At 34.2% G+C, this 24,874-nt stretch overlaps 5 protein-coding genes across 9 annotated transcripts; 2 read left to right on the forward strand and 3 right to left on the reverse strand.

Moving 5' to 3' along the window:
- On the forward strand, positions 1,640 to 19,530 carry LOC109332918 (leucoanthocyanidin dioxygenase-like). 2 transcript variants are annotated; one of them, XM_019568075.1, is made up of 3 exons: positions 1,640 to 2,217; positions 2,700 to 3,247; positions 18,689 to 19,530. In XM_019568075.1, exons 1-3 carry the CDS (start codon positions 1,715 to 1,717, stop codon positions 18,931 to 18,933), a joined length of 1,296 nt encoding a protein of 431 aa, XP_019423620.1. In that variant the 5' UTR covers positions 1,640 to 1,714; the 3' UTR covers positions 18,934 to 19,530. The 2 variants fall into 2 exon arrangements, with proteins under 2 accessions (XP_019423620.1, XP_019423621.1); XM_019568076.1 differs by lacking the exon at positions 18,689 to 19,530 and having other exon boundaries at positions 1,642 to 2,217; positions 2,700 to 3,617.
- On the reverse strand, positions 3,992 to 9,337 carry LOC109332917 (protein TPX2-like). 2 transcript variants are annotated; one of them, XM_019568074.1, is made up of 17 exons: positions 8,982 to 9,337; positions 8,792 to 8,884; positions 8,656 to 8,709; positions 7,922 to 8,063; positions 7,421 to 7,529; positions 6,948 to 6,998; positions 6,448 to 6,545; positions 6,286 to 6,361; positions 6,130 to 6,192; positions 5,878 to 5,964; positions 5,600 to 5,658; positions 5,436 to 5,514; positions 5,171 to 5,236; positions 5,001 to 5,063; positions 4,795 to 4,872; positions 4,643 to 4,687; positions 3,992 to 4,470 (listed from the first exon to the last, which is right to left on the reverse strand). In XM_019568074.1, exons 1-17 carry the CDS (start codon positions 9,154 to 9,156, stop codon positions 4,438 to 4,440), a joined length of 1,371 nt encoding a protein of 456 aa, XP_019423619.1. In that variant the 5' UTR covers positions 9,157 to 9,337; the 3' UTR covers positions 3,992 to 4,437. The 2 variants fall into 2 exon arrangements, with proteins under 2 accessions (XP_019423619.1, XP_019423618.1); XM_019568073.1 differs by having other exon boundaries at positions 3,997 to 4,478; positions 8,982 to 9,327.
- Positions 10,642 to 14,581, reverse strand: LOC109332916 (probable LRR receptor-like serine/threonine-protein kinase At1g12460). 2 transcript variants are annotated; one of them, XM_019568071.1, is made up of 3 exons: positions 12,590 to 14,581; positions 10,964 to 12,503; positions 10,642 to 10,893 (listed from the first exon to the last, which is right to left on the reverse strand). In XM_019568071.1, the coding sequence occupies exons 1-2, from the start codon at positions 13,756 to 13,758 to the stop codon at positions 11,003 to 11,005; spliced, it is 2,670 nt and encodes an 889-aa protein (XP_019423616.1). In that variant the 5' UTR covers positions 13,759 to 14,581; the 3' UTR covers positions 10,642 to 10,893; positions 10,964 to 11,002. The 2 variants fall into 2 exon arrangements, with proteins under 2 accessions (XP_019423616.1, XP_019423615.1); XM_019568070.1 differs by having other exon boundaries at positions 10,642 to 12,503; positions 12,590 to 14,266; positions 14,304 to 14,364.
- LOC109332919 (transmembrane protein 64-like) lies at positions 17,647 to 21,213 on the reverse strand. The gene is made up of 4 exons (XM_019568077.1): positions 20,759 to 21,213; positions 19,991 to 20,230; positions 19,537 to 19,754; positions 17,647 to 18,206 (listed from the first exon to the last, which is right to left on the reverse strand). Exons 1-4 carry the CDS (start codon positions 21,014 to 21,016, stop codon positions 18,026 to 18,028), a joined length of 897 nt encoding a protein of 298 aa, XP_019423622.1. The 5' UTR covers positions 21,017 to 21,213; the 3' UTR covers positions 17,647 to 18,025.
- LOC109333490 (ycf49-like protein) lies at positions 21,948 to 24,744 on the forward strand. 2 transcript variants are annotated; one of them, XR_002106023.1, is made up of 5 exons: positions 21,948 to 22,292; positions 22,394 to 22,472; positions 22,595 to 22,663; positions 24,201 to 24,374; positions 24,559 to 24,744. XR_002106023.1 is itself a non-coding variant. In XM_019568992.1 (4 exons), exons 1-4 carry the CDS (start codon positions 22,021 to 22,023, stop codon positions 24,303 to 24,305), a joined length of 525 nt encoding a protein of 174 aa, XP_019424537.1. In that variant the 5' UTR covers positions 21,948 to 22,020; the 3' UTR covers positions 24,306 to 24,467. The 2 variants fall into 2 exon arrangements, 1 of the variants encoding a protein (XP_019424537.1); XM_019568992.1 differs by lacking the exon at positions 24,559 to 24,744 and having other exon boundaries at positions 24,201 to 24,467.

A 24,874-nucleotide genomic window follows, 5' to 3' on the forward strand; every position in this document is an offset into this window, starting at 1 on the left:
GTAGTATATCAAATACATGGACTATTAGGTTGTAGTTTTTAACTAGATTAATTTTTTGATTTACTGTTTTAGTTACTTTATGGTATTATGTTAAATATTAATGGGCGTCAACATCTTTGAATTAAAGAACAGTCCAAAATAAATAAAGGTGAACAAAAACATTCAAACTGAGTCTACAAACTCCTATTAGCTTTGAATTTGAATTTCTTTTTTATTTTTTGATTATTTTTAATGTAATGTTTATTTTTTTTTGTGTTGCGTATTTTAGACTATGATTTGGTGTGAGTACTACAAGTTTTATATTTAAGTGAGCGTATATTAATTAAAATTCATATTAAAAGCAGCATAGTTGAAATAAAATTTCTATGAACTTCTAATTATGTTGGGTTAATTAGCAATGTGGAATAGTAGTGCCCAAGCTTCAACTCATGGAGAAGGATAAGGTAGAAGCTTTTAGAATCATGAGCCCATTATTGAATGTCCCTGAAGCCCCATCTCTGGGACATAGAGGTCTTACTAAGGGGCTTTTGCTTAGGCCAATCATAAGAGTCAAGGTTCAACCCTTGGGAGAATCAGTGAACTTTTATTTTACAAGGTTGGTTCAAGGATAAGGATTTGACTTGTGTCTACAAGGAAAGTGAGTTCCAATATTACCCTACCGAGTCACTAGCAATGTGAGAATATTATTGTTGAATTAACTTTAAAAATGCTATGATTAAACTCCAAAGCTCAAACTACCACCTTTTGAATCCAAAAGTGGATATCTCACATCCACATTTGTTATATTATCGTAAAACTTCTCTAATTAATTTTATGGGATCATTTCTATTAATAGAGAAACAAATATACTTAAAATAAAAGAAAATATAATTTAATATTTTATTCTTAAGATGTAATAAGATAATATTTTTACCCTCATATTTAAGTGAAAAATAATCACTTACCTTTTTATTAATCCTAACTCTAATTTTCCAATATAGATACTTTTTTAGATGACAAATTTATATCTTTTGAATTTGTTAATAAACTTAAAGAGCAAATTACATACATGATTACAATCTTCCACTTAACTACAAACTAGTTTTGCCCAACACAAAACAATATCACTTTTTCACTTAACTACACTCCCAAATATCAAGATATCAAGGATCAATTCTATTATGAAATGAAATATAAAAAAAGAAACATGGATAGAGATATCAATAGTCTTATGATTTACTTGACAAGTATCCTTAAGACCGTTAGGTGGGTTGAGGTGAGATAAAGATCCTCTGTTACTATTGGTATCCACAATCGTGTCCCGGATCAATCAAAATATGTTATTTTATTTAGAGAAAAAATTATAAAAAATGTAAAGTAACATTTTATATTATTCGGTGATACTTTATTGGACAGAGACATGGAAACATAATCCTCTTAGTACATAGAATCCGTGTTCAGTTGAGGTGCGTATCACGAGGTTTAGTTACCGGTCAACCCACATCCACATCTACAGTCCAATGTTGAGTGTCTGATGTATCCACTCATCACGTGACAACTTCTTTAACTTCCCATTTTTTGCATGCAAATCTTTTGACTCACTCCAACATTTGCTTCCAATTACAACTCACCCACACACTATATAAACCTCACGCACTCATTTAACTTCCACACTTGAAAATTTTACTGAAACATTCAAGGGTACGTAGAAGAAAAAGAGAGAAGTTAATTAAACATGGCACCAGCACTAGCCTTAAGAGTTGAAAGCTTAGCCACCAGTGGAATACAATCAATACCCAAGGAATATGTGAGGCCAGAAGAAGAGTTGAGTAACATAGCCAATGTGTTTGAAGAGGAAAAGAAGAAAGAAGGGCCTCAAGTTCCAACCATTGACTTGAAAGAAATGGAGTCAGAAGATGAGGAAGTTAGGGCAAAGTGTAGAGAGAAGTTGAATAAAGCAGCAGAAGAATGGGGTGTGATGTATTTGGTTAACCATGGGATACCAAATGAGGTTATAAATAGACTCAAGGAAGCTGGTGAAGCTTTCTTTTCTCTTCCTATTGAGGAGAAGGAAAAGTATGCTAATGATCAAGGGTCTGGGAAAATTCAAGGGTATGGTAGCAAGTTGGCTAATAATGCTAGTGGACAACTTGAGTGGGAAGATTATTTCTTCCATCTTGCTTTTCCTGAAGATAAACGTGACTTGTCTATTTGGCCCAAGACACCCTCTGATTATATGTGAGTCTTTTCATTCTTCTTTATCACTCATTCTTTTCCATTTTTTTGGGTTTAACTTAGGAGAAAGATTTGAGGTGGGAAAACAGTTATTTTCATTATAAAGGTTTAGATGTGCAAAATTATGAATGTGATAAAGGTCTATAAGTGTATGACCATGTCAAATAGTAATGGTGTATGTGCAGTTTCTGCAACTTTCTTCTTTTTCATAAAAAAATGGAAAATGCTGATATATTTTATAAATCTCATATTCTTCTTTCAAAAAAAAGTTGTAGGAGGTATAGCTGCACAAATACTTTTGTGATGTTATAATATATTATCTGGATCACATACCTATCTATTTAGCATTTGGTATAAAATATCAACATGCTACACCATTTACATGTTTATTATCTCAATAAATTGCAATAATACACCATATATGATTGAAACTCATAAGTAGAACCAATCTGAGAAAGGTTTAAAACTATAATTCATGCATGCAGTGAGGTTACAACCAAGTACACAAGGCAACTAAGAGAGCTCACAACAAAGATACTGGGGGCACTGTCTCTTTGTTTGGGAGTGGAAGAAGATAGACTAGAGAAGGAAGTTGGGGGTATGGAAGACCTTTTACTTCAACTGAAGATAAACTATTACCCCATTTGTCCCCAGCCAGAGTTAGCACTTGGAGTTGAAGCCCACACTGATGTAAGTTTACTCACTTTCCTCCTTCACAACATGGTCCCTGGTCTTCAACTCTTCTATGAGGGAAAATGGGTCATAGCAAAATGTGTCCCTGATTCCATTCTGGTGCACATTGGTGACACCCTTGAAATATTGAGCAATGGGAAATACAAGAGTATTCTTCATAGGGGATTGGTGAACAAGGAAAAAGTTAGAATATCTTGGGCAGTGTTCTGTGAGCCCCCAAAGGATAAGATAATATTGAAGCCACTATCAGAGCTTGTTACTGAGACTGAACCAGCTAAGTTTACTCCTCGTACTTTTGCTCAACATATTCAGCAAAAAATATTCAGGAAGAATAAGGAAGGTCTCCTCCGGAAGACTATTCAGGAAGAGCCACAAACTACAGAACATACAGAGACTATTCAAGAAGACTCAGCAAAATGTGCCCCCCAATGAAATGTGCCAACATTATATGCTTTACCAATAAATCACATGCCATTTATATTGGTATGGTCAGAATTAATATCATCCTGGATCAATAGCAATATGATATTTAGGAGTAATGGAAATCCATAATTACTAAGTGTCATATTACTAAAGTAACCTCTTGGAATAATTTCTCCATCTTTCTTTATATTACTGCATGTATGCGGCCTAAATTTGTTTGGCTCTTTTGGGTAATTGGTTGGTTAGTTACTTCATTTAAAAACTATATTGATATTCATGTTTCTACATTTTCTTTTTAGCAAAATTGTGTTTGTTTTAATTGAAAAACTTTAAGGAAGGATTTATTAAAGATGATGAACTTTTATGCAGAATTATTCTTGATGACTAGAAAGTCTCTTTTCTAATGTTGGGATGTTAAAATAGGAAATGAGATGATTGATCAGTGCATATGATTTGAGAACCATAACCTTTATTTATATTGAGTGAATGCTCTTTCATAAACAAGGATACTCACTTTAACTCTCTTTCACAAATAATCTTCTCTTTTGAATTCAAACTCTTTCATAAAAAATGACTCTCATCTATATTAGCAACATATATATAAAAAGAAAAAAAGTATAGGAGAGTTTGAGATAAATGTGTAGTGTTGTATCATATTCAATGCCAAAAAAATTGGTGTATAAATAATGAAATTGTTATGAATACCCAATTAATTAATGCTATAAAATGGCTTTAATACGCTTTCCTTTAATGATTTTATTGTAACTGAGGCGTACAAGGTACATGTTTGAAGTAGTTAGACATTTAGTATCATAGTATGCTAGCTTTGTCCTAATTTCCCCCCAAGATTCTGTGCACAGTAAAAGAACCATCTATCATTCTGAGAAGAGTTGTTATGCTGTCTGTCATGTTCAGCTAGGTTGTCATTGAACATCAACTTAACAGCGAAAAGTTGCCATAACAAAAGCTTGTTTTGCCCTCATTTGTTGTCACCGAATATCTAAGCAATCAAGCTTACTAAAGATGAAGAGTAGTAGTGGTGCTAACTATGGTTACCTCCTTGCACCCAACAGAGTACCAGCTTCACTGATGCAACCGTGAATCCCATTATGAATTTGGTTTCCTCCTAACATGAAAGGCTTCTTCTCCTACATCATTAGTGTCAGCTTTAAGATGAATATTTGATGTGTATGAGGTAAACATGTAAAGGATAGGCTAGCATTCAAAATTACAGGAAAAAGAAGAACCCACATAAAAATCACATGCTAAATATAAGTTAGATTGTTCAGAGTTCAGAAAGTGCTATTATTACCTTTTGGTCTAGATGAAAAGAAGTTCCTCTGTTTTCTTTTGAATCCTTGCATCCATAAACAAATAACTCAAGTATGTTACTATAACTAAAAGAAATGGTTACAATAATAAAAATAAAAAAGATCGTCACATTCAAAATTGTAGAAGGAAAACCTTTCCAAATGCCCTGGAATGCTGAGGCAATTTCAACTGAGATCCATTACTTGACTGGACTTCAGATGCCAGGGACAGCTAACATTTCAATAATGAAGAAAAAATGAGAATGATAGGAATTGAATTGAATATCTTAATATAGTAAAAGTGAATTGATTTTGTAATTCAATATGTGGGGCTCTAGAAAAATATTAGCATGAATTTACCTTGCTAAAGAGGTCAGTTGGTGGGTTATGCTGGATTCTCTTTTCTGTATGGAAATTAAATTCCTGGATGAATTGAAGCAAGATGTGATATCATTATAACTTTTTATTTATATAAACTATGATAGAAAAATATTTAGGGATGGAAATTGAAAACAGATGAACAAACTCACTGTTGGCACAGTGGTTTCCAGTTTTCTATTCCGGAAAACACCAATATCTCCTTTACTTGAAATTATCTGTAGTACCATTTTAGAGTCAGTAATAAGCAGATTAAAAATAGGAATAGGTGGAACCTACTTGATATAGAAAACAGATGGAAAAATAAAGAATTTTTAGTAGAAACTCATCTAAACTTCCACATTCTTTATGACATTTTCCAAGCACATAATTACGAATTTATACTCCCTTAAAAATTTATTACTAGTGTGTCCTTACCTTCTTATCAAGAGGCCGAGCTTTAAAATTATATGCAAAATCCAACCTATCATGCTTTAGAGCACCTCCGGCAGATGGCCTACGGAAAGAGTGTAGTTTGAACTTAGTACCACTATTTCATGAATTATGAAGTTGTGAGTAACATTTATCATGGCATTTGTTACCTTCTCAAATCTTTGGTCCTATTTTCTTGAGTAGAAACAGCGTGATGTTTGTCAAAACCCTGCAACCAGCAAACTTCAGTTTCCCAGAGACTAATTATATCTATCTTATAACAGTAACTAAAGCAAGAAAATATGTGTCAATCATAAGGAACCATGGCTTCATAAATTTCACAGCTAATGTAATTCATATTGACTGGGTATAAAAACATTGAATGTCAATACACATTGATGTGAAGACACATGAATAGCACTGCTTAAATTGTAGAAATCAAACTAACCTCATCAGAATCATTGCAATGAAGTGAAGATGATGAAGTAGCAGATGTGTGTTGCATGGCCCTCTCTGACGTCTTGAGGTGAAATTCCTGAGAAGCATGACATATAAAATCTGATCTTTAAGATAAACAATGCAGAAAAAATTGTTTGCTTGATAGTTGTTCACTTGTCGGTTCATTTCTTTTCCATTTATAATAGTTGACGAAATGGTGACAAAATTAGATGAACTAAGGAAGCAAGCATCAAGAGCTTACTTGAAATGCTGGCAACCGTGGAGTGCTCCTCTTGTGAAGTGGCATTGTAGGAGCATTAAGAATCTGGATTGTGAGCATAATTAGTTAGAGGAGATGTCAAAAAGATACTACTAAATTATCCTGATAAAACCAATTATATCTAAAGCAGATACCAACTTTTCTGTTCAACGGTCGTGCTTTGAATCTGGAGGCAGCCACCGTCACAAGTTCTGCCTCTGCAGCATTTTTGGGTCTGAAAAACATACATAATATCTTAACTTAAATTATTCGAGGAAGAAAATTGGTCTTCAGCAAATTTCACTGCACATAACAACAAACCTTGTCCTTTGTGCTCTATGGGCTGTTTCAAGGTCTGGCTCTCTAGGAATAGTAATCCTTAGCTTGGAATGTCCAGTATTTTGTTCAACATTTAAAACCTGCAAGAATATACAATTTCATAGTGCACCATCTCGAACATCTTTCCTGTCCCTTAATAAGTAAGACCTTTTGCCCAAATGAATTTAAAATTCCAATTTGTGATTTAGACACTTGATAGAGGGTATTCCCGTGAACCATTATTTAATAAATTTCCACTCATAGGTCATAACATCCGGGTTGTATGAGGAAAACAATGAGTATACAATCTTGTGTCTTCTCTTAAAAAAAAGCAAATATGTGAAGAATATGATTAATACGAAATGAGGGCAAAAAATATATATGGGACACAACATCAGCACCATGCAAGTCATATGCAGAAGATATTTCGCAATTTTGTTCAATCTATTTTAATAAGGGAAGATAATATTCAAGCATTTGCATTAGGATTTGTAGTTTCATACCATCTTAGGTGCCTTGTGGAAAAAATCAGTTTGCTGCTTGATGACACCAGCCTGTCATAGAGAAGATATGATAAGCATTTCAAATTCCTTGTCTAAGTGGAACACCAATGTTAATCAAGCCACATTTAAATTCCTCATTCATGATTCAAGTACTTCCATGCTACCATCCAAGCGTGGGGACCAAAATTCAATTCTATTAACTGGCATTCTGATAAATTGTGAGAATTATTGACTAGCTTTCATAACTCGGGTAGAGCACTTCTAAAAAATAATAATGCAACACAATCTTAGGAATATTTTCATAAGACGTATCATGTGCAACTTACAAGGAGTTGAACAAAATGTTACCGAACTAAATGTTCAATTTTGAGATCAATTCTGGCATATATTTTGGCAGTTCAAGCAGACAACATAACCGTTGACTTATTCAATTATTATATAATCAGAGGAGGAAGAAAAAATAATAAACAGACCTTGTGCAACAGACCACTCTCTAATTTCTGCCGCTTGGCAGCTTGATTTTCTACCCCAGAAGAAATAGGTAAATTCATTTCCTTGTTCTGAGTTGGTAGCTTCTTGAACCTGAGAGCAATGAAAGAGTTGCAGATAATAGAATGAGATGAAGTTCTTCTGGCATCAACGGATTAGAGAGGTAGATAGTTAGTGGCTACTGCCATTTAGCATCACAGCTTAAAAGACGGACGCTAGAGAATAAATGCATTGATACTTCTGCAGTCTGAATTATTTAAGAACTAGTGATGTACAAAGTACAAGGCAACCACCAAAGATAGATATAGCACTTAAATAAATGCAGCATGTTAAACAAACAGAGATCTTGTGATAGAATGCAGTGGTATGATACATTTATAAAGCTTGCCAAGTAAACTAGTACATTTGTTGCTTTGCAGATTGTTTTTTTCCTAAAGGTTCATGATTTTGAACTATGAAAAAGGACAAGTTTATCCAATAGTCACCTTGAGCCAACATTTTGAGTGGGCTGATTTTGCTTAGCCAACTGACTAGCTGTAGGTTTCAGTAGTGTTGAACACTTCCTCCCAGCAGATTTAGCCTTTGAACTCAAACCACCAGTGATTGTCTTACTGGAGAAGGTCATTCCTAGAAAGAGACATAAATACATGCTATGGGAAAAAAAGAAAAAAAATTGTTGATATACAGAGAAAGAACAAGAGAGAATTGCAAACATTGTGCTACACATTTTTTGGTCTTTGGCAAGGCGTTCTCACAGGTGTAGTTGTGAGACTAACCCTCAAACCGGGGTGGTGTTTAAGTAAAGTCCTCCCCAAAGCGATGACTTCAATATTCGCAACCCTTACATTTCATCTAGGTCAAATTCATTTCCACTACAATCAAACACTATTGGGGGCTACAATATGTTATACATCACACAAACATAATCTAATGAATTACATAACAAACTAGAATTAAAACAACAACAAATTATGATGGGATGGAAGATTACTTTCAACATAAACAAGGACGAATCATGAATGAAACAGCGGTATGATCAGCTTACGTTATCAAGCGGATTTAACGAAAGAGATTTATGTAGCCAAAGTAATGGTGATGGTGGTTTAGTAAATGAATTGATGCTTCCAAGGATTCTAAGATGCTATATCGTCACTAATCACTAACAAATTGGTTTATTCTAAAATCTATCATCAATCATGGTATGAAAATAGTTGATTACCTGTACTAGTTACTTGTAAGGGTTGCATAGCATTATTTTGAATAACTCCTCCGCCTAGAAAGTACAAATTAGATTATTCATCCACAAAACATATCATAATTTAAAAAAGAAAACAACTAAGATTGAGTGATTATACCATTTCCATCATTCTGAGAAACGGTGTGGGAAAATACCATCCCCGATTGAACATTAACATTCTCCTCTCTCAGCAAAAGCTTTGTCACAAAAGCTGAAACACAAACACAATACAATAATAATTACTACACCAAACAATGTGCATTCATTCATGTGAAGAAAATAATGAATCAAGGTTTCAAGTGACTTACGTGAAGGAGGGTAACTCCCAGCGGTTTCAAACCAAACTTCAGCTTGAAGAGCCTGAGAAGCAGTTTCTTGAACACAGAAATCGAAGAATCGAGATGCATCAAACTCATAATCAAAATCTATATCATGAACAACACATACATGATTCTCTACTTCCATATCTTCCTCCTCCATCATCTTCTTCTTCTTCTTCTTCCTTCGGGTTATGGAGCTCCGAATCTGACCCGTGAAATGATGCAATGTAGCGGCAAAGCCACAACGCAAAATGAGTAATGATTATAAATACCAAAAATCGCGTTATTATTAAATTTAAATAATATTATTTGATGCGTTTAATTTCGAGAAGTTGAGTTAATGACAAAATAATGGTAGTAATAAAATATAGAAAATTAGGAGTAATTAAATTAACTAGCATTGGTTTTGTGATTTAGTTTGTCTTGTTTCGCAGGGACCAATGTGTACTAGTTCTGTGTAACGACTAACGATCTAAAATTTGAATTTGTGGGTAGGAAGGGTATTAGACCGATTTGCCCTTTGGATATTGGGACAGGACAATGGATATACAATATTTTAAAGGGTTTCCTCATCTGCATTGGGCTCTGCGTTTCTTATTGGTGTGGTAACTTCTCACAATATTCTGTCCAATATTGGTTGGTTCTGTAAACTGTGGAAACTGAAATTTCGGCGCCTCCTCTGTTGTCTCGTAATCCATTCATCCAATTGTAACAATTACTCATGTTTATCTTCTCACGGTAACTTGGGCTGGGACTATAGCTCTTTAGACACCATATGGGCCCATATACATGGAATCCAAAGAAATGCCTTGCCAAGGCAAAGTGATGAGTTGAAAAGTGTTCACAATGTCTACAGTTTCTATTTTACAACTTTTTTAGTTTATCAGATGTATCATTGCATAAGAGGCAATCATGTCTAAGTCAGAAAAATATACCGTTATTCTATTTTGTAATTTTATTTTCTGAGAACAATGATTGAGGTTTACCATTATAGTCAGTTAAGTTGTTGAAATATATATATAAAATAAAGGAAAAATAAGATAAAAGCCCTATTAATTTTATACTGTATTGAAATAAAATATGCATAGGTGTAAATAAATAGGAGTGCAAAATCTATATACACTGAAAAGTAAAGATTTATGCACATGTACTTTATTAATTATTAACTAGCAATAGTGGATGACGCAATGACAGTGTATAAAACTCATAGACTGTCAATAGTAGATATGTGATAAGGTGGATTAGGATTGTGTATGTGATATGAGATGATTGTGTAACTATGACTAAATGGTACTATTAGCAATGGATTATATTGAAAAGGTTTAAATGCAACAGAAGCAACAATTGCTAATGTCAATGTGAAGTGGCTCCATTGGGACTACGAAATGAGCCTACAAGAGAAAAGTCTGAAGTAAAGCAAAGGTAAACTCCTTGCAAAACTGAAATTTGGCTATGACCATGATTGCCCTTTTTTCATTCCACTTTACATTTGCTTTTACTTCACAGTCTTATATCAAAGCATTACATATCCTTTGAGCATTGTAAAGTCCTATTGTATTGTTTAGTATTTGGTGTAATAATTGAAAAAAGATTTGATGCAAGAGGAGTTTAGTAAGAAGTGACCTTTGTTTCCTCATCTAAGACAATATTTTGGAAATGGATATTAGGATTAGAAATCAAACCAGAGCATGGCATCACACGTTTTCCCAACATGTGACATGCTATGGACACCAAAAGTGAATAACAAACAAAAAAACAGATAAATGTGAGGCAATGGAGTGAACAAATGCCTTTTATTGCAAATATTACAAATTTGATAACAAAATAATGGTGATGTAAAAATGAATGCAAAAGAACTTTTGCCTTTTGCTGTTTTTCATTTTGAATGCCTAAATCCTCCCCCTTCCTCCTCCGGTATATGTCTGCTACCTGATACATCTGCTGCTAGAAGAATTTAACAGTTTAGCAATTCCTTTAATCCGGAGTTGGATGGAAAAAGCTCTTACTGGTTAATGTGATTCCGATCCATTTCTAATGGACTCAAGGACCTGCACCACCTCAGCCATACTCGGTCTCCTTACGGGATCCTCTGAAGTACAAATTAGCCCCAATTTCATAACCTGAATTAATTCATTCTCAGAAAATCCGAGTAGATTTCTATCAAAGCAATTTGAAGCCGAGCCAGTCTCCAACAAACCTCTTACATATTCACACAACACCACCACTTCACTTGATGATGGACTTTCTACAGGCTTTCTCCCGGTAACTAGCTCCAAAAGAATGACCCCAAAACTGTAAACATCACATTTCTCACTTTGCCTCAGGCTTTGTGCCAACTCTGGTGCAACATACCCAACAGAATTGTGAGACTTGGTCAAACCATAATTGTCCAAAATGGGAAGTAACTTTCCTAAACCAAAATCAGACAACTTAGCTTCATACTTGTCATCTATGAGTATGTTAGAGGATTTAATGTTGAGATGAAGAATCGGAGGTCTACAATCATGGTGGAGGTAGGCAATGGCTCTTGCAGTTCCAAGTGCAACTCGGAACCTTCTAGACCAATTTAATTCCCTATTGCCACTGCTAGTGCTAGTTCCAGGATAGCCGATCCCATGAAGATTGTCAAAGAGATTCCCATTTGGGACAAATTCGGATATAATCAACTGCATAGAGGAGGACCAATAGTAACCTTGAAAACCAACTAAATTAGGGTGTTGAATGTTGCCTAGTCGCCCGATTTCATGCTCAAATTCTTCCTGGTTTCTCATCCTTCCCAAAGTCTCAAGCTTCTTCACTGCGATTGAGATGCCGCCTTCAAAATCAGTTCTGTAGACTGTACCAATTGATCCACCGCCTATAATAGACTCTTTGTCAAGCAACGCTTTGGTACCCGCCTCCCAATCTTCATATTTTGATGGTAAACTTTTGCTGAAGAGAACCAGCTTTCCAATTATAACATTTGATTCTGATGATCCAACAGTTGTGCTGCTCTCGACAATCATAATCTGATCATCATTTTTCTGACTACGAGCCCTGATACTCATGATGGTCACCAAACAAACTCCTGTAAGAATTACAGCTGCAGCAACAATTGCAACAAGCACAGAGACACCTAAAACTTTTGTCTTCCCTGTCCTAGGAGCTGAAGGTGATCCATTTCCGTTTGCTGAACAAGCAGTGTCCAAAGGTGCGCCACAGAGTAAAGGATTATTGGAAAATGCAGATGGACCAAAATGCTGTATGGTTTCAATTTGAGGAATGATGCCAGAAAGATTATTGAATGAGAGATTAAAATTTGTTAAGCTCCTTAAATTTCCAAGGGTGGGAGGAATTGATCCAGAAATTGAATTATGTGACAGATCTAGGAATTGGATCCTTGAAAGGTTTCCTAGGCTCGGTGGGATGCTCCCGTTGAACTGATTTTGATGCAGGTCAAGGGATTCTAGGTTTGTCAGGTTGTAAAGGGTCTGAGGAATCTCACCCTCTAAGCTATTACCAGAAACATCCCTGCACCAGCATAAGAAAATGAACTCAAATTTGATTCGAAAGGTTTCAGTTAATGTACAGCAGTTTGAGAAAGTTATGGAACTTACAGAGCAAGAAGAAACCTGCAATTGTTTATATCGACAGGAATTTCACCAACAAGGTTTAGATTGTGCAAATCCAGAACTTCAAGCAGCTCAATGTTTCCAAAACCCCGGGGAATCGTTCCACTTATTGAATTATTCCCCAATTTGATAACTAATAGTCTTTGCAAGTTCTGAATATCCACCGGGATACTCCCTTTCAGCCTATTCAACTCCAAGTACAAGACCTTTAAGCTCTTGCATCTTGTTATGCTGGAGGGAATCACCCCATCCAAATAATTCCCTGAAGCATCAAAGATTTCCAAACTCTCACTACAATCAGTGATATCAGGAATCTGCCCCGTAAACACATTATAGGATATATTGAAATAGGTTATATTTTGCATTACAAGGATGCTGAATGGGGCAAAACCAGTGAATCTATTACTACCCAAATCCAAAAGTTTCAAGCTTTGGCATGCAGAAATGTGCTCTTGCACACTCCCTGATAAGGCATTGTTTCTCAGTGATAAATATGATAACCTTGGAATATCACAAAGTCGCGAAGGGACAACCCCGCTCAATTTGTTGGAGGAAAAGTCAAATCCTTCAAGGTTAGAGCAATTCACTAATGACTCAGGAATTGGACCAACAAGATTGTTATGAGAAAGAGAAACAAACTTGGTTTTGTAACAGTACCTAAACAAAGCCGAAGGTATCTCCCCGGTGAAGCCATTCTTTGATAAATCTAGAAAGCGAATGTTGGGTAAATCACCTATGAACTCTGGGATTGAACCAGATAACAAATTGGAGCTCACATTGATCTTCCACAATGTGTGAAGATCAGCATATTCTGCTGGGAAATTGCCAGAGAAGCGATTTCCGAACAATGTCAATATCCTCAATCTCTTCAACCCTGACAGTGCCGGTGACAACACTCCAGCCAAATTAGTATTCCAAAGAACAATTCTTTCTACAAAACCTTCCAAATTACACGAAATACCGCTGTAATTGCAAGGGTTTCCACTTGAAATCCATGAACTCAAACTGTTGAAGGGATCATCTGTGATGTTACCCTTGAATTGAAGCAAAATCTCCTTCTCAGTTTCTGCTGATGAGACAGTGAGAGATAAAAGGAAACAAAGAATGACACACAATAGAGCATGAGAGAGATTAATTTGATTGAGTTTCTTCATGCTCAAAACAATGTGATTATCCCTTAGGCATCATTCATCACTGTTACAACCAAATTGGAAAGGGTTTTGAGGTGTTGCTGTTTCTTCAGCAACCACTTTTGAGGTTTTCCAAATGTGGGTCCAATGAGAAACAAGACACGAACATCACAATCATGAACTAGGAGCATTCTCATTAAGGGACTGAGATTCAAGGAGAAAGAGAGAGAAAACAAATTAAAAAAGATTACTTTAACACATTACTGAAGTGAAGTTATAATAAACATAAAATACAAAATACAATTTCGATCTATGCTTTGTCCAGGTTGTCCCACAAACAGATTTAGGAAAACCTGTATTATTTCTATGAAATGGGATCATAAAAATGAGAGCTTTAAGTAATGGGAGAGAGAATTAAAGGCAAAGAAGAAATGGGGTAGGAAGTAAATGAAATGAAGAAGGTGGAAATGGTGGCTGTACCTTTGCTGGAAAAGAAGCAGGTGAGACAATGAAAGACAATTAAATAAGGCTTCTGAGTGAAATTTATATATTCAGAGATTGCCACCAACTCAAGGCTTAACCACGTGCATGAGATGAGAATCAGAGACCAATTTCTCTCTCTCTCTCTCTGTCTCTCACTATTTCTCTAAAGACTTTTCTTTTAGGCAATGATGCCCTTCAAGAATGGGAACCTTAATATGTGTCTGTGAGATACTTAACAGTTAACACTCTCTCAGACCCATCACCACCTTGTCCTTTGTTGTGTTGTAGGGTCTGTGTCTTTACCTTGGCATTTATTCTTCTCACCAACTAAGCCACCACCATCATAATTACCATCTTAATTGGCACGCAAGTGAAGATAAGTTGGGAATATTGAAAGATAAAAAGATACATTTAATATAAGTAATCTGCATGAATAATTGAAGATATATTGTGTGTATAAATCTTACCATATAAATATCCTTTAATTAACCAAAAGGGGCTATGAGCTTATTTTTAATCAAATAAGTTTGTAAAGTGGCTATGAGACCATCCCAAACATAACATAATATAAAACCATAAATTAAGTATTTACAAACGTCTAATATATGTATCCCATAATTTATATAGAAATGTGTAGAATATCAATTGGAGTGAGAAGTTGTTGGGAAGTGGATGATTTTCTCAATAAGGGCAGATTATAACGGTTAAGTGAGAGTTGATGAGAAATGGATTGTTTTTGCTTAAAATTGTGCATTCTGAGGGAAAATTGTATAGGTCAATTTCACTATCACTAATAATGCTGGGTTAATGGTACGTGTGTGATGGCGTTTTCTTCTAAGGTCTATATATCCGTTACGTTAGGAACACTTTTTGTTGGAATTCGCCATAGTTATGAGGATACTTAATCAACTGCAGTACCAATAACAACAGAAAATGGTCAAAACATTTAGAAAGGTACTTCATACTTTCGGTTTAAGAGCACCGATAATAAGTTGAACAAAAACTTTAGTTCGATAAACTTGGTTCCTCAACTGAAAATTGAGTTCATTAAATAAATGAGCTAAATTTGAGTAGGATACAGTTTGATTTGTTAGGTTTATGAGTTGGTCTGATCTATATATATATATATATGATGAATGATCCACTTACTTCAAGGGTAAGTTTTTAAAATTTACTTCACATCTTAACCATCAATTTTATGGACATCTAATGTTTTAGATCTACTCTTAATTCAAATGTCTCTAAAATTGATGGATAAGATAAAGAGTAAGTTTTAAAAATTACTGTTAGAGTAAGTGGATCCCTCCTATATATATTTATATATAAGAGTTTAAAATCTATAGAATGACAATGTAAAGTTTTTTTTACACTGTCAGTACATCATCTCTACCATTGATTTGTATTACTTTTGTTTGAGTTTAAGAGTCAATTGTTAACAAATCAATGGTGTATGACTTGTTGACGGTGTAAAAAAAACACTTACACTGTTAATATATATATTAAATCTTATATAAACTATTTTTTTATATTTATCGTTGTGCAATATTTTATTAAAATGAATTAATTATTTAAATGGTCTAAATGAGCCAACTTGAGTAGAACCGAACAATTCGTAAACTTTAAATGAGTTAAACTTGATCTAAGAAATAATTCATATTAAACTTAAGTTGAATTTCGAACTCAACAAAATTTTATCAATATGAAATGAAATGAGCTTTGATTTGACTCAATTCGGCTCATTTTCAACTCCATGGTTAATCTTAATTAATTTCAGTTATTTAAGTAACATTAAAGATGATATTGTGGGCCAAATGTTAGCTACAAAATATAAGAGTTAAAAAAACTAAGGCACATTTCTCTCTTGCTTCAAAGTACAATATAATTTATAAGTATTTAAAAGCTTATAACTTTATGAAGTCTTTAAATATATTGAAAAAATATTTTTAAGTAGATAAACATATATATTTTTAAGTAGACTCATTAAACATCAAAAAGTAAATTATATTTTGTATTAAAATTTAATATTAGTTATATTAAAATAAAATTATTTAAATATATAATATAATAAAATGATGGTTAGAGATGATAAATCTATTATATTTGGTTATTAATAAATGTCTCATCAAGGATGATACATATTTTGTTTCATAATTTATGTTACTTCAATTATTAATAATTGTGATTATTAATTAGAAAGATACTTAATTATTAAATATTTTTTTTTAATTAACCATATTTGATAACACATATAATGGAAAAGTTATGTGTATAGTATAGTTTGACTATATTATTATACATTTATTGTATGTTTCAAAATATTTATGAAACTAGTGTATTTTTTAGGGAAGTTGTGGATCCCATATACGACTTCTAATTTTTTTAGAAGTCGTGTACCCTAAACACGATTTACATTGTATATTAGTAATAAAAATATTATGTAGCCTATTGGTGCTTAGTTTTTATGGTAACCTAAAGGTTCATGGTTGGTTCAATACCCACCCATTACTTATAAAATATTACTTAATTGTTTAAAAAAATATAAAATAACAATGTATAAAATTCAGTAATAAATATAATACAATCTAACCATAATGCATTATAGTCATTGTATAAATAATATATGTCAAAGTTATAAAAAAATTAAAGTTAAAATAAACAAAGGATGAGAATTGAAACATACACTAAATATGTAATAGTGTAGTCAAACTACACTCTATAAGTAACTTTTCCCACATATAATGATAGATGTGCTCCTGTCTCAGTGATTAATCTATTATATCAATATAGCATTCATTATACAGCTATTGGGATGCGACCTCATTGAGTGGAAGTGAGGGGAAGAGTCGATAGAACAAAGAATGGCCCCTCTATTTGCTCCTTTTTATGTTTATTTTTTTCTCTTCCGGTTTTACGATTTTCTCAAAATTCCTTCTGTTTAACGTTACTTTTTTGGTTGTTCAAATTTGTCTTTTTGCATTTTACTAGCAAAGAGGGGCCAGACTCTCTTCACTTATGTTCTGAAACTTTCCCTTTTAAGGGGATTTTTTCATTCCTTCTCACTTTCTACATTTAAGCGGAATTTTGCAATAATTAATACTTAATACTCATGTCATATCAGAAGATAATTTATTTTCTCTTACCAGTAAAACTATAACATGTATACTATTTTGTCTAGTTTTAAAAACAATTTTATAAAAAATGATTAAATAGAACACATGTCATACTTTTAGAGAAGATATTTTATTCTCAATGTCCTAAATGCTATATTATACTTTCAAGTTTTAACTACTGAGTTGTGTTGAACTTTATTGTCTGAGTCTACCAAAAGAAACACATGGCTCATACAAACTCATTCCCTCCCTGTCTGGTTCTAGTTTTTAATTCTGAAGGCACTTATGGAATGGATGAGACAAGGATAAGGTGAAGAACTGAAGATGAACAAATCACTGGTCATTTCCATCATTTTTGCCATTACTGGTTCTTATGTTTTCGGAGTTAGGACATGGTACAAAATTAACAAAAGTACCTCAACAAAGAGGAATCTGCAATTCTGGCAAGTCTACAATGTTTTTTATTTACAGCCAAAAAGAGATCTTGCCATGTTTTTTCAGACAATATAAGGGAAAAGATATAGAAATGACAACAAAGGTTGGTCGTGTTAGCTTTTCTTGTTCCTCGGTCACCTTCCACACATTTTATATACAAATATGACATTCAACACTCCCGCTCCCATTGCCATGGTGTGTAGCATGCACTACTATGTTCCGATAAGAGATTGCAGTAACGGCCTCATGGCAAAAATACTGGATTACTGCAATAGCAGCTCGTCCTCCTTTTCTAACTCCTTCAACCGCCTCTTCGCATAGATTGTGATAAAGATTATTGTACCCACAGTTATGCAGAAGCCAACAATATTAACTATAATTTCCATGGCAGATAGATTGTGTTTTTTATGAGAAGCATCAGCCACTGTCTGTAAGAAACTTCCCCTGCAGTGAAAGAGGATGAGACAATTAGTCGAAGAAGGGATATTTACATCATCAGTTCCTATCTCTGTAAGTATTATAAACAAACCGGCATTTGAAATGACTAACAACATAAACTTCATGTCAAAATGCATAGAAGATGAGGATCAGTTACTTAGAAGAGCTAACTCATAAAAGTGCTTTTGCTGGTTGCAAAAAAAGAAAGAAAATAAAATCTTTTTGCTGAAGATAGATGAAACCAAGCAAAGAAATGACAGTGAAGATAGTATTGCAGATCAAGTGAACCACCGGGGGTGGAGGAGGAAAGGTGCACGATAGGAAGAAAGAAAAGAACTGGCACATGAATGGTGTTATTGCTGACCAAGTAAAGAAGCACGTTCAAAATAAAATGATTAAAGAAAATACCATACATGGCTGGTGAGAATCAAACAACTATGATATCATATGAAAGTTTATTTTCCAAAATCCTATATTCGTTCCTAAAGAGGGAAAAACTGCCAATAACATCCATGACAAAGTAGCATGCATGAATGTAAAGTTACTGAAATTACATTTGCCCTCTCAAGTAACCATGAGTATGCCATCCAGGATATTTATTGTAAAGATAATAAAATGGTCTCAGAGTCAAAGAAGAGGAAAGAAACCAGGTAGAATCTTATTCAGTTTTTTGCTCAGTGGTGTGTGTGGGAACAAAATGCTCCACTTAAGACCAGTCAGTAACTATTATTAGCCCCACCATTGTAACTGATAGTGTTATACAACTAGATGACAAATGCCAGTAAATTGATTTACTTACAAAGCCATCACATTGTCTTATGATGAAAATACTCGAGTACCGGACTAATAGTTCATTTATCTCTTCACAAGTTCAAGGAATACAGGTCACATAAAACCCAAGACATTATATAAACGAGCATAAAAAGACAGCTTCTTTAAGAAAAACAATATCATATTTCATATTTAAAATAACATCTCACTATCTAATACCATCAACTTCTAAAGATTGTTTCAAAGTGAAAAAAGTGTTAAATTCATGGATGAAAATGGATCAAGGAGTATTGATATATAAAATCAACAAATCTTGATGACTATAAAAAAATACATCAGTTTGGATGGAAACATAGATAAGGAAAGTATGATTAACTCATTAAAGAAAATCACAGAAAACTAGAAGTAAGACCAATTTGAAGGACTATCTACATTTTAAGGCAAATATTAGATATTCAAGAAGTAAGACATCTGTGTATGAGAATAGCCAGGCAAAACAAGATCAAGCCCCGAATATGACCAATAAAGAGTGTACGAAAGGGAGAGAGTGGGGGGATGACCCTACGTATAAATTGAAAGAACTATGTCCGGCAGCATTCCTACCAAGGATCCCAACAAGTAAGGCCCATACTTTACATTTGTTGCCACAGAACAATAGTTGTAGAGTATGTATGGAAATGGAGAAATCCTGATTAAAACGACTGCCTTAAACTGATGAAACCAATTTCCTCCACCAGCAGCTCTTAGAATAGAAGCTCTCTTCGGATACTTTTCTAACCACCCCTGTCAAGAATCATGAAATGGGATGCTAATTAGCACAAGTAAATAAGGCGGCCTAGATGTACACAACCTTAACCCCTTGCAAGTGAGGAGGTTGTTTACAGGATTTGAACTCATGACCTCCAGGTCACAATGTAAACAACCTTATTGTTGCGCCGAAGCTCACATTCTGCTAATTAGCACAATTGGGGTAAACAAATATAGAAGGAACCAACTAAGACTGAAGATTAGGCATTTACTTCAATTTTATGATGGAGAAAGACTGAACCAATGAAAAAGGGGAGTGATACACCCACAGCTACGGCTGATGTTATTAGCAAGAACCCAAAGCCATAACCAAACGTCATCCCAGCAAGCCACATAGAAGGTGAAGATGGTAAAAGTATAGTAGGGAAGAGTGCTACGGAAGCAACCACCAGAATAGCTAACTCTGGAATAGTGAACGTGTTTCTCACCCAATTCATTAAAGGAATAATCACCTGAGAATAAAATTTGTCATAAAAGTGATATGTGATACAACATTCTAGATTACAAATGATGCAAGCAATGCATTGTAAAAAAATCATGTCATGTTTTCTGCTAGAGGTAGTTACTTAAACTCTTGTTCAATGCACCATAATTCCATGTTATGATGTTAAGAGGCAATCAAAAAGAATATAGAACAAATAAGTCCACAGCATTAAGTGGAATGATTCCGTTGTAATACAAAAACATCAGAAAAATCGAGGTCGGTGAGGTGAGACTTAATTCTCAAAATAACAATCATTGAGAAATACTATGTACTTCCATTCATCATCACCATCATATGAATAACCATAGGAACAAATCAAATATGAAAACTTCAAAATCGAAGATAACAAACAAATACTGAACCCACAGAAGCAATTTGTAACTTAATCAAAAGTTCCCACATATGCAAATACAATGCATGAATTTATTTAACAAAAATGAAAACTTTAAGAGCTAAAAACAAATCCCAGAATACACAATGAGGGGGAAGATGAAACCTTTTCTATGAAAAAGGGTCCAACCCATTTGAAACCAACAAAAGCCAAGAGGATGAGGCATATTAACGACGCCACTACTTTAACCCAATACCAGAAACTCGCTCTTCTCGCCGCCGGTGAAAATTCCACCACCGTGGACTCCGGCTGAGAGACGAGAGGGTCCCACATCAATTTAACGTAATCCCCATTGTCATGATGGGTATGTATTTGATCTGGGTCAACCTCATCCCCTCTGCGACCACCGTCATAATACGTCATCGTTTTGGTGGTGGCAGAGAATCGGATCCCTTATTGGTTCTGAAAATAGAAACAAATTCAGGAATGGTTCATGGCGATTGGTGAACCAAACCTGAGAAAGTGTTTGTTCTGATTTTGCAGAGTTAGAATCGATAAGAGCCTAAGATCCGAAAATGAATGAATTGACCATGGTAACAGGGAATATGCTAAGAATGAATGAAAAGAAACGACGCCGTTAAGCGCGCAATAATGTCGACTTATCGCAAACGTTTATAAGGCTCAAAATATGGCACAATTAAAACGTTTTCGAATTTAAATGCAAAAAATCTAAAGGATAATTAGACTATTCAATTCTGATTAAGTAATTAGGGATAGTTAATTGAAAAGTTTAAATAGATTCAATTTAATTTATTACATCAATCATTTAAAACTATACAAAAAACTATTTTATTTAATTACTACAAAGTTGTATCCAATCGTGGGTTCATTAAAAATAAATAGTTAATCATAAACATTATTAGACTCAATTAATTTTAAACATAAGGATAAACTCCACTATGTTTTGTTTATCGAAATGAAATGAGGTTAACAATAAATAGTTAAAACTGCGTTTATCAAAAACTGAGAAAATGTAAATGTAGATGCATTAACACTATAATGGAAGGCTAAATGTAAAAAAAAGTTAGAGATGATAATATATTTTTGAGTTTAAAATCTATGCATTTATAGTATCAGCATATCATCTATTATTGATTTATAATACTTTTGTTTGAGAGTTAATAATAATTAAAAAATTAATAATGGATGATTAGCTGATAGTATAAAAAAACTTTTACGGTATTAGTATATACATATTAATTCCTTGTTATATAAGTGAGAGTAAACACTAAAATTAGTAACTTTTATGTCGGGCTTCATATAATACGGACCACTCAGCAAAAGGCCCAATTACATAAGGAATGAATGAAACGTTATCTGAAGTGGTGGGTTGACACATGACATGAGAAGCAGAAGAAAATCCAGCAATGGCTGTTGTTACCTCGTACTTAGCAAAACCATGGTTTACTCCGAAAATCCCTTTCCTGTCAAAACCAAGTGGAAATGGAAAACTTGTTATCTGTGACATAATTGGAAAGCCTCAAAGAAAAGCAAAAGTTGGTGTAGTTAGAGCAAGTATGTTACAGTTTCTGACTTTTGTAGAACCAGCCTCATCACTCCAACTACTGCAGCTACATGAACCAGCCAATGCTCTTTCTTTGCCTACTTGGGCTGTTCATGTTTCCAGTGTCCTTGAATGGTAATGCTCATATATTATATACTTAAAGCTCCCATTGAGTTGAATGTAGCTTTATTATGTTACCATTTTTCATTTGCTGGTTTTTTAATTTATATTTGAAGGATTTTAGCCATGACTTTGGTGTGGCAATACGGGGAGAAATCTGGATATGAAGCTTGGAAGGGCCTTTCTTGGGGTATGGTAAGTTTTCTTCTTATTTTGCAGAGTTAGTTACAAAGCTAGTTTTACCTTATTTAAGATTTTTTATATAGTAATTTGGGATTTTTCATTTTTAATATTCGTGTATTGTATGATTGTTCTAGGTACCACTACTTGGTGGAGCACTTTGTGCATGCACGTGGCATTTCTTTTATAACTCTGAGTCTCTCGAGGTAACAAAACCTTTCTTCCTTCATAAAAATCTACCCGGAATTTTGGCCAATTATGACTTTCTCTGGAGTCTGGACATTGTTGAGCATATATATTGTGATGTTATGTATATGCAATTTGACATTCTGTGTGTTTGGTAACATGCTTGAAGGGCTTATAAGTCAGCCAACGAGCTTATGTGACCAAAACTATATCAGTCCCAATAGTCTTGTTTGGCTAAGGAGTGACTTATAACCCTGGCTTTGATAAGTTAATTGGAGTGACTTATGAATTATATAAACTAGGACTTATAATCTCTTTTACATCACTTAACACTTATCATTTAGATGATCAACTAACTTTACCAAACACTTTCAATTCAATCAGCTAGCTTATCAGTCATAAGCTTTTAGTCCACAACTTTTCAAACTTTAGCTGGGTTTTTAGTCTTCAGCTAGTAACACACCCTGTATTTGTGGTAGCAATGATCAATAAGTTTTGCATTCATATAACGGAATTTCTACAATGCATCCTAATCAACTTGACTTATAGTTTGCAGTTATGCACCATTGCCACCTGCACCTTATGGGACCTATTCACTGTCTCTTTAACTACAGAGTCAATGGCTTTGTTAAGATTACTGTGTTGTATAATTATCTCTAAGTGTCATTTTATAAGAGCATTTTTGAACTCCATCCTTGTAGAATGCGTAGAGTTACATACATTGCGGTATGTAGATATACAAGGAATTGTTGCTATTCAATTTTTATATCACAAAAAGTGCATAATTAATGTCCTTGAATGCATTTTGCTTTGGAGAAATATAAGCAAGACGTTAAGTATTTTTTTCCCGGGGATTGAATATGGACAGAGTTAGGACTTTGGTAGAAGTTGCCAACTTGCTCTCTAACTTAGTCAACCTCTCCTTGTTTCTTTTCCAGTTAACCTCCACCACCACCTCCACTTATAATTCTGCTTTGGCCAATCTCTTCTGATAGACTAGAAGGTGCACCCACGATGCCGTTGTAAACTAAAATCTAACTTGAGTCATTATGACAGCCTTATATTTGTTTTTCTATCTTCTATATTTACAAAGTGAATAAAAACTTACTTCAATTTGTAAATATAAAAAAAATTAAAAGAACAGTTTCTTAAAAGTATGAAGTGCATGTAAGTGGTGGATTTTTCTGGCTAATTTGAAATGACTATTTTCTCTCCTTTAGGTATAGTAGAAGGGAAAACTTGGTTATTGAGAAAGGTGAAAGTTAGAGACAATGCCGGAGAATCCTTTTTCTACTAAACTATAGATATTACTTGCCAGTTCTATATGAATGCTGCCTTATGTTTTGATTTATCCACATCTATACTTGCCACAACATGACACAGTAAAAATTTTGGGTTACTGAGTTTTACTTTTAGATCCATTATCGTCTTACATATTGTTATCTATGCAGTGTGACAAACTGATATACTGTCCTATCTTGTAAAACATTTGATTGAATGTGAATTAGGTTGAGTCTGCAAAAGAATGGGGTTCTCTAATTAGTCGTAGCCTTGTAGGTACTGGTGGCTATTCAAGCGGCACTGACTGTTATTGGTAATGCGACTATGTGCATAGCTGCATACCGGATATACAAATCATCCGAAGGCTCCAAGAATTTTTGAATTCTTCGCATTCGAGTATCTGAAAGCAGTATATATGCTTCGATAGGAGACCTATTCTTATGTTGCTTGGTAAGGCATCCTTCATTAGCTTGTATGAATATGTGAAGAGTTTGTTGATTTACCAAGATATTTTGTGTAACAAAGATCGAATCCAGAAGATACACAGTTCTTCCTTTTACCAAATGAGTTATCATTACCTCCCGATTTCGGTCTCCTTTATTGTTTCCAATTGTCTTCTATTTAACTGTAACAGGATAGACATGCTACAAGATGCTCAATTTCTCTGAAAGTGGCTTTTACCTGTGACTCAGATCAATGACTTTTTAAACTATTTTATGAGCTTGTATATGATGAAGATCCTCCATTGTTTAGCTTACTTGTACATCAAGTGTATTGATCCGAAGTTCTTTGTTGCTTTCAATTACCACATGTTTGAATATAAGTTCTGTAATGCTTTATTGAAAAGAAGAAAAACTATGAAGGGAAATCAAATATAACTTTTTCAATTTTTCAATCCACAAGCTCTAGTAGTAGTGCTTTTAACTCGTCCAAAGTTGTGGTCCATTCCA

The sequence above is a fragment of the Lupinus angustifolius genome, chromosome LG18, assembly GCF_001865875.1.
Source record: "Lupinus angustifolius cultivar Tanjil chromosome LG18, LupAngTanjil_v1.0, whole genome shotgun sequence".
NCBI lineage: Eukaryota > Viridiplantae > Streptophyta > Magnoliopsida > Fabales > Fabaceae > Lupinus > Lupinus angustifolius.